Source organism: Phallusia mammillata, chromosome 1, assembly GCF_965637545.1.
Source record: "Phallusia mammillata chromosome 1, kaPhaMamm4.hap1.1, whole genome shotgun sequence".
NCBI classification, from domain to species: domain Eukaryota; kingdom Metazoa; phylum Chordata; class Ascidiacea; order Phlebobranchia; family Ascidiidae; genus Phallusia; species Phallusia mammillata.
In genome coordinates this window covers 15,274,409-15,284,022 of record NC_137252.1, presented here as the reverse complement: position 1 = coordinate 15,284,022, position 9,614 = coordinate 15,274,409, and the positions used below count along the sequence as shown (strand labels likewise).

Here is a 9,614-nt window from a genome sequence, read left to right as displayed (position 1 = left end):
ATAGTTGGGATTGAATTTGAAATGTATTGTTGGACTGGATGCAAAAGAAATAATTCGATTAGTTTAAATATGTGAAAAATCGGTCGGTGCTTGCAAAAGGCGGGCAGGTGGCGGCAGAGGGTAAGCCAAGTTGCAGCAGTTTTTGCAATAATATTCCAACAACCAACAACAAAAATGCCGAGTTTTGCACACTGGGTCATTGGATTCGTGCGTTTCAAGTCATAACCAATAGTACCAAATTAATCGTTCGATCAAGTTCGTAGACTTGAACACTGCAGGTGAAGTAATTTGCTACTTTTCGAAATATTTGATTAAACAGTCAGAGCCATATTGTTAATCAGTTGCAGAATGCCTGCGGCTCTGCGGGCTCTAATATAAGCAATCTACCGGTTGTAATTATGTTTATCTGCCCTTAACCAGCCCCAACTGATTCCAGAGGAATGTAAATGATAAGTTAGTTTTTACAGCAATTTGTGTACATAATAAAGTTGTTTTTTTAATTTGGTGAGTTAAAGGTTAATGATACTCACCTCAACTTACTGACTGTGCATGTACATAAGCCACCTAAAATGAAAAGCTTTTTAACAGGTCCATAGGATTTAAGGAACCAAACTACAAAAAGCAATTGAAGACAGGCAGGTGTTTTTAATATTACACTGTCATGTGCTGTTAACCTGGAAGTACCAATAACTTCAAGGAAACCTACTACTAGACAAACAATGGAAGAGAACACCAAACCCAAGCTTAGCAGTCCAACTCCTATCCAGAGTGCAGGGTTTATTTTCGGTGCAACAGGAATTGCATTTCTCAGTGGTTTTGCAATGATGCTTGCAAAGTCCAAGCGATCTGATCCTGGTGACATTGTTAATGACAAAGTGCCTGACCTAAAAAACATGGAAAGTGGGGGTCGTTTGGCAATGAGAGCTCTTGGGCGGGCTACTGTTTATTCAGTGGGTGGATTTTCCTTGTTTTGTGTCACTGTGTGTGCATTATTGGGTGTTCGAAATTTGACTGAATTTACAGCAAAAATGCAAAGTTTAATGCCCAAAATACCTCCTGGGAAAAATTCAACGGGAGAAGATGTTGATTGGGATGAACTGTTTGGGACAAAAAGTAAAAAAGAAGATGTGAAGCACAAATAAACATTTAAATGGTGTGTCCATATTTATATTTTACATTACTTGTTTGCATTATTTTGCAATGACATTTACACAAAAACACTTGTGTTTTGGGTGACCATATTCTGTATTACCTGTGTGCATCCATTTTTAGACTGTTAAAATTTGTCTTTAACTAAATTTTGGCCTAACAATGTAACATGCATCTAATTGAAGCACTAAACCACTTTGTGGAAAACGGCACGAAGGTGCTTGAAAATGCAAAGAAAACATTAGATGGTATGATCATGTTTGATGGTGTTTAATGTGTTATTACAAAAATCTTTAGATCTTCGTTTTCAGATGCACAATCAGCAAATTACTTTGTTGACAAAAAATTGGGAACTTTGCTGGGCCTTCTTACTACATACAAACAATTATGCCTTGATACAAACTTACCCAACAGAAAAGCAGTTGAAAGCAAATGGATTGAATTGTACAAAGACATTGATGTGCAAAATGCTGTTGAAGATTTTATTAGCTTTGAGGTAAAATAGGACTATATTTTGACAGTACAAAAACATATATATATAAGCAGTTGATTCTGTTCCTTCGTTACTCATTTGTTAAAAAAAATCTTTAATTAAATTAAATTAATTGCATGAAATAGCTTAGCAAATTATATGATATTTCCTTAATTATAGACAACATCAAATTTAGTTTATTTTCTTGTTTATAAGATGTACTACTATTTTTAGGATTCTTGGAATGAGTTTTTACTTGAAATTGATCGAAAAGTTGCCCTTGGAATTGCTAGTGGTCCAGTGCTAACTGAAGGAGACATGTTTTCATGTGATCATGAACTTGTTAATGCGGAGTCTGACCAAACATGCAAACTTAATGACAAAACTTTGTTTAATACTGGAAATGACCACTGTTTGGTTGTTCTGTTGAGGCATTTTGCTTGACTTCCATGACGAACTCACATAAAAGAACTCCAGGCTTGCCTTGTAAGTTGGAGTAGGTGTATATATGTATTTTTTTGTATTAGTGTGCAATGCAGCATGTATACATTACACATACATACTACAGTAAAATAAAAATGCTCGTTTATGAAAATATGAGAGTGAAGAAAAAATACACAATTCAAAACAGTAGATCCTAAATTAAACCTGTCCGAACAAAGACTGTTTAAAAATATATTTATACTCAGCGCTGTTTTATTCTTACCTTATGAGATAGCTGTTTCTTCAGCGATCTTTTTGAAAAGTTGAGTTTCATAATTACTGGAAATGGTAATGTACAAAAATGCACAAAAACGTGGTTTTGTAAATCTTTTATTGTTGCATTGCAGAAAGACTTGGCCAGTCTTAAGTGCTCTGTGGTTCTTGTTACATTTGGTGTTATTGTAGGAGCAAAACAGTGGTTAAAAATAATGAATTATCCTTTTCCATTGTTCATTGATAGTGATCGCAACCTGTATAAAGCATTGGGTCTCTCTCGCTCTGTTGCAAAGGTACTTCATTGATAATTATAATTAATTAGTGTTTTGACTATTTCTGTTTGTTAAAAAAAAGAACCAATATGAAATTTCTATTTCATCAAAGCAATGTTTGATATTAATAAGTGTTAGTTTGAGGTGTTGTTATTTCGATTTGAGGTGTTGTTAAAATCATAATAAATTGCGGGGCACTTTGGTTTGTTCACCAGCTTGTCAATGTGCTTTAACAGCAAGTAACATATGTGAATTTTTAACAGGCATATCACACAGAACCTTTATCATATTATGGCTCAGCAATGGCCCGTGGTGAACCTATACCAGAAATGTTTGTTGACATAAAAGATGACCCTCAACAAGTAAGTCAGCTGTTTTTAGACCTGCACAACTGTTGTTTATACAACTACTTTGGTCAATAACAATGGTCATACCAATTTCTTGTTGACCCAGATTGGTGGTGACTTCATAGTCTCAAAAACTCCAAAAGGCATTGTATATTCTGCAATTTATCGAAGTCCCACAGCCTCGGATCGTCCCAGCATGCTTCAGATACAGGAAGCATTAAAAATGGCACAGCAGTAGAGCAAGAAGAGTTTCCTGTGTATCGTTACTTCACATCCGTCAGCAAATTTCTTTACTTATTATTGTTTTTCAAAAATTAATGTTGTTTCTGATTTAAGAGTGCAATATTAAGAACAAAAATCCACAAAACGTTCAACTGAGATATTACCACGTTTGCAAATCTGTAATTTTTACATTTTTAAATCGCAATTTACTGCGAAATATAGGTACTTATATTTTCTTTATCAATCCTCAATTGTATTTCAATTTGTATCAATTTAACGCAAGTGAATAGCAGCTAGTGAGTTTTTCGTGTTTATGATTGTATTTCAACAAAGCCATGTCCTGGGCATTGAAACTGCATGACCTGGCCTCACGAACAATTTGCTCCTGCTGACTTTCTTTGCGTTGTCCAATTACGATCACAAAGCCACAGCAAACTGTTTTACGCGTAATAAAAATAAAATATTCGTAGCATACCAATAAGACACGTAATATTCCGTTCAGATTGCCAGCAACCAAGTTCAACAACAAAATTTTGGTTCAGCGAAGGTCAGTTGCAATTACGTCAATTACTTTCATTCAGGTCTCTTAACAGCCAAATCCACGTGTATATGTCTTTCCAAGACAAAATATAGCATTTTACCTGTTGGTTGACCAAAGGAGATTTCCCTATGAATCTCCAGAAACTTCGAGACTGTGCAGTGCACAACATGGGCCATGTTTACAGTTAATAAAATAAAGTTGGATAACTTTAACCGCTAGGGAGGGAGAAAGAGCCCAAACCGGATTGTTTCGCCATTGCCAGTTTGAACTAGGTACTTCTTGGCGATGTATCTATTAAGGGCTACGTTGCAAGTAACTGTACGAATATTTGAACAACCTAGCTTTGTAATCTCAGGTACAACTAGATCAGTTTTAAGTTTTTTGTTCACACAATTGGTTTCGTCGTCAGCCGCGGCGACAGACCACTTCGAAACGCACCGAAGCGCTTCGTATCATCTCCGGTTGGAAAACGACCCTGCGCTACTTTGTCATTGCGCGTCTCATCCTAGTTTTTCTTTTATTCTTTCCCACTTCTCCACGAGAGAGCGCCGTCGCTTCTCTTTGTTACTGTGAGTTGCGTGTGCGCCGTTCCCACACCTACACAGTTCGCCCATTGAAAAATCGCACTGCGGTATGGCCAGTAGCCACGATCAAACTTTCATGGTGTGTGTGTGTGTGGCAGATTGATAGTGAATATGTTTTTCTGTTTTAAGGCGTCACATTTGCTGTCAATTTTGCTGTTTTGTTATTCAATATCTTAATAGGTAATTCTGACATAATTATATATGGTTGTAAATATTGATTGGCAGAATATTCTTCTCATACAGTTTTCAAAGAGTGTATGTTGGTAGTGGGTTGAACAGTTTATAACACAGAGGCTTAAAGTCAAGTATTGATTGCCTACAATACCAGTCAGAGGTTTTTGGTGTATAGTGCTGCTTTTTTTGTGCAATTTGTAACCTTGTTTTGTTGCAAATTGAAAAAAAATATATATCGTTTGTTTAAACATCCCGTTTTTAATTTTTTTTAAATTTTGATTGGTTTTATTGCAACATATGATTTTTTTTTCGCGGAGGATTTTTTGAGAAAAAAATAATTGTTTGTAATTGCAACAACCTTAATTTATGTTTATTTTTGTCACAAGTTAACACAAAAGTGGTAGATTGTGAAGTTAGTCTCATATTGATTTTATGGTCCTATATTTTCAAATTTTAATTATACCAGGCAATCAATGCAAATACTTTATGTACATGTTTGTTTGTGTAGTACATACAAAGTAAAAAAACATTGTTTTGTCATCGTTGGATTGTTTGCCACTTAAATTGTCAATTTGTTTTTGCTTTGTGGATGTTTCATGACATGTTTTTTTCTGTTCTGTGAATATTATAAAACAGTGCCTTGTTTAGTAAATGTTGGATGTTCACTCAGTTTGAATGGGCTGGGTACAATATGTGTTTTTTGTCAAAAACTAAAAAAAATAAATAAAGTTCCACACCAAACATATATTTGTAAAGATTGAAGTACAACTTTGTTTACCGATGTAAGCTAATGCAGTGTTTGAATTATTAATGCTATTGTTTACATTTTACTGAACTTTCTATTCAAGAATAACATTAGATCATTAGCATGTATAAATATAGAGAGCTACATCCGCTCTATTCACTGGCTGTAGTTGGAAGTGGACATGTAAATTTTTAATTTGCATGATGTTGTGCAGATACAAAATATGTCAGTACAAACCACTTTCTGTAGTTGTTTGGTTTATTTTGCTGTCTGGTATTTTAAGTGTGGCCGCTAAATGTGTTTGTGTTTGCATTTGTTGGTGTTTTAAATCAAATTATTTGGTTTTTGGATCAAATCCAAAATTACTTTGTCAACCATGAAATATTATGTTAAACAGGCTGATTTTTATGCAAGTTGTAGGTAACTCATCTTACATTTCAGAAAGGTTTTTTTAATCAAAAAAATGTAACCTCTTTGTTTTTAATCAAACGTTTTCATTAAAAACTGAGTAAGCATCACAAACCTGTTGACTTTTTTATAGGAAGCTGATCCAATTTGGCCTAGTTGTACACATTAGAAAATTTAGCATCATCATTAAACATTAACTGTATAACATATAAATTAAGGTTTTGAGACCATGACGTTTAGGTACCGGCGCCACCACAATGGGCGCAAAGCATCTCTGAATAATGCATGTTTTACTGAGAGCCACCGGAAGCATGCCGATGTTTGATCGATAGGCGCTGCCACGTGACCGTTACTCGCACAAACCCTTCGCATTCACAAAAAAGTCTTGGGCGGCATGACAGTTACGTGCTAGTGTAGGTTGCGCTGTGTTTACCGGCAAAAATGCGTAATTTCGTTTACCCGGAAACATGTTTTTGCTGGTCTATGAAAAATACTGGCACGGTTTTGCCAGTTTTTGTAAACAGTGAATTTGGGTTTAAAGTTTCGCTTTACCGTAAACAAGTGGTTAAACTGTTAAGCACAGTTATGGATTAAAAAAAACGCTTTTTTACTAGTGGCCAAGCTTGCGCCTTTTGTGGTTGGTACCAGACCTAGTACCAGGCAAGTTGTCTTGTTATATATCTGTTGATGTAAACACTCGTGGCTTCCTTACTGGTTAAGTCTGTGGACGTAGCATAGTGAATAACCCTGCGAGGGAGACTTTGTGTGTGTGTCAAATTTCCACCGTAGAAGCAATTCCGGTGCCACTGACGAAGCAAAGCAGCCTTCAAGGGTGCTTGTAAGTTTAAGGGGAACACAACCGACCCAGAGGAAGCCAGTAAGCTCTTCTGGAGACCGACTGCTCAAGTGTTGGCCTTTGCGCGAACAATGGAGGGTTTTGTTGTAATGGGCTGCGAACAGAAGTTTGCCTGCGAAACCTAGTAAGAGAGGAAAGGCTATACCCACCAATTCAGTGAAAAAAATCTGCAAGGTTCTGGATTTCACTTAGCCATAAAATCTTTTTGCGAAAGCGTACACTGGTCACATGTTCGTTGTTGATCAATATGTTTTAGAAATTAAATATTCTAATAATACAACTGAGCAATTTCTCTGTCCAATGCTATCGTTTCAAAATGCATACTTAATATCTCCCATATTTTCGGCTGGATAAAAAATTCGTGGCATAGCGCTATGTCGTCAAACCGCTGTTACGGTCATGTGTCTGACGCTATGTCTGCTGTTCATTCATATTTTATTATGGCTACACCGGTTTTGTGAATGGGGCTGCGCAATTCAATCTATTGTTTCGCTCAGCCTGTTCGTTTTGTCTTCGATAACGGTCGTTTTAGATTTCTGCTTCGATCCGTCTAAAATTGGTATATTTATTGCTACGCTTTTACGTCGCCCTGTGGCTGTATATTAAATTATGTGACGGTAACAATTGGGAAGCAAGCCTTTCCTAAAGGTCATGCGCTTATAGGAAGCAACATGACACCGATGTAGAATAGAAAATTCTACTTTTTTTAACGTTAGCGTTAGCAGTCCGAATTGTACCATATTTTTTATTTTCTGCTTTGATAAAAAGGTGTAACGCAATTTATGATAAATGGCTTTAGGACATTTTTAATCGATTTTGAATCATCCTGGCTATGTGTACATTGAAAAGGTTATTGTCACAACGCTATTTAGTATCTATTGTTCGGTATGTGATCGCTTTGGGACCAACTGGATCACAGACGTCTGTCATGTTGGGTATAATCTTGCCTACGGATTCATTTTATTCCTATGTATGTCGTTCGTCGGTGGACCGACTGTCAAACTCCCCAGCGATTAGGCTGAAACTTAATATATCCAATGGCGCTTGACAGTTGATGGGCACTCAGCATCAATATATTTGTGTGACTACATTATTTTTTTGTCGCACTTTAATGCCGGCCTGTCGATTTTTCTTGTTTTTTTATGTTACATTACACTTGGTTGTGTTGTAAAACAACATACAGTCGAGCAGTTGTATTAACTTTCTCAACGTGTTTAAGTAGCGTTGATGTAACGTTGTTTAGCGCAATATTTACCGCCTACATGTACTACAGGGCTTTTACAACATTTGTAACTAAATTGTATTGTTATTCGGTTTTCCAGTAAACATCATCGGGATAGATGTGTTCTTTGCAATTTTCCATGTTGGTATTTTAGATCCTGCCAAACAAATTTAATGAAAATGATACCTAAATGTGACACAGGTGCGATTTTGTCAATTGACTCTTATTTTAAAACTCATAACTCACAACCTCAGACCTTATTTTCTCCTGATCACGTACTAAGCCTGGCACGTGTAATTGGAGGCCCAGAGCTTCTCACCATCATTGTCGGTTTTATTTCCTGTCGAACTGCGGCAGAGCCCTAATTACGGCGGTCTTTTGTAGAGTGCCAGACTGACTCGCCTGTTCGTTGGCATCGGTGGAATGGAAACGCGTAACGATCATCATTTCGTTTCTGGGGTCAAATCAGTTTTACCAAGAAGCTGGTATCAGTGCGGCTTAGTTCACTTGACATTATTTGACTGCTTCTGCATATTTCTTTGGAATGGCTGTTTATGCTGTTTAGTAAAGGCGTCAAGATATTGGTGGCTGTACTAGTGACTATATATTTTAAAAAACGCATCCTGTTGCATACCTAGTCATAGTCTCCTTTTTAGCAAAAAGGTATAAAGGTAAACAGTTTTGTTTCTGTTTAAATCGTGTTCTGTCATTGCCATCAAGTTGTTTGCATTCATTAAAACAGCAAGAGTAATTGTTAAAAACGAGAGCAATTATCTGTATTTAGGCAAGATCGCTTGTCACAAACCAGTGTATGCCCAATGTATCAACTGCTGGCGCCTTCGAAAAGCTAACTGCATTGAGTTTGGATCAGTTTAGTCCTGGGACTTGTAGCATATGCGTGCAGGCAGTAGCGCCTTTCGCATCAGCAGCGGTAACGCGTAAACTTCCACATTTTAGCATTATCGTTAAGTGACGTGCTGGCGAGTGTAGAGGCGCTATCGAAACAACGGGGACAATACACACATTGTGATGTCACGAGGCGACATCCCGTTTAGCATCCGCAGTGTAAGAACGTTTCAGTGGGGAGTGGGGACATTTTAGTCGTAGGTTCACGCACCCGTTCTCCTGTTGTTTATGCTGTGGCGAACGCTGTATGAATGAAAACTTTACAAACTGGATATGAAACGTGCGCGCGGACGGCGTCGCTACTGACAAATCTCTCAGGTCTAATCTTTAAATCGCGTCGGATATTTAGCGACCCGGCTCGAGCCCTATTGCCGATAAGACGTCGAAAATGGCAGCTTAGCCCACGCAGCAGCGCTCTGGAGCACATAACTCCACATGTGCCGCTTCCGCTTCGCATTGCCCCAGGGAAACACACTCTACTTGGCCGCTCATTCACTATTAGCGCTGTTATTAGGCGATATACCGCCGATGAGCCACGCTGCTACTGACATCCAGTTGTAGCGAGTTAGAGTAGATTCAGTATAAATGCAATAAACAAAAGAGTTCATTATAAACAAAACACTACCTTTTCTTATGTTGTTGCTTAGTCAAGTTGTTAGCTTGAGTATTGCAGGTTTTATTGGACGGTTTGAAAACCATCATTTTGTGTTGTTCAATCTGCGTTGTTACGACTTCAGATTAATAGTATAAAATTGCGAATAATTTGCCACGTATTGTGTCTGGTAAACCAAAGCTCCTTATTCAGCCAGGCATGCTCGTGGCAGTATGACGTGTAGGACAAGTGTAATGTGCAAAAACAACAGCGCGCGCATCTTCGGTCAGTCAGCTCGCCAGAAAACTCCCCAGTGTCTAAATTTATGAATGAAAGCGTGCTTGCTTTCTCTCTAGTTGGCCGACTGTCAATAATGCCGAGTGCGTCGGAAAATGGCTGCTTGTCTGTAACTGTGTAGTTACGTC

The 9,614-nt window shown here is 37.6% G+C and overlaps 2 protein-coding genes across 2 annotated transcripts; both read left to right on the top strand.

The window, feature by feature from the left end:
- The first annotated feature begins 100 nt into the window (after positions 1-100).
- Positions 101-1,273, top strand: LOC145209531 (transmembrane protein 242-like). The gene is made up of 2 exons (XM_080079842.1): positions 101-278; positions 589-1,273. The coding sequence occupies exon 2, from the start codon at positions 720-722 to the stop codon at positions 1,140-1,142; it is 423 nt and encodes a 140-aa protein (XP_079935968.1). The 5' UTR covers positions 101-278; positions 589-719; the 3' UTR covers positions 1,143-1,273.
- A 45-nt stretch (positions 1,274-1,318) lies between these two features.
- On the top strand, positions 1,319-3,642 carry LOC145209529 (uncharacterized). Its single transcript, XM_080079840.1, has 6 exons — positions 1,319-1,397; positions 1,461-1,645; positions 1,856-2,107; positions 2,452-2,613; positions 2,856-2,954; positions 3,046-3,642. The coding sequence occupies exons 1-6, from the start codon at positions 1,319-1,321 to the stop codon at positions 3,175-3,177; spliced, it is 909 nt and encodes a 302-aa protein (XP_079935966.1). The 3' UTR covers positions 3,178-3,642.
- Positions 3,643-9,614: the final 5,972 nt, after the last annotated feature.

Coding starts and splice junctions, on each gene's coding strand:
- LOC145209531 (XM_080079842.1), top strand. CDS start 720: ATGGAAGAGAACACCAAACCCAAGCTTAGCAGTCCAACTCCTATCCAG.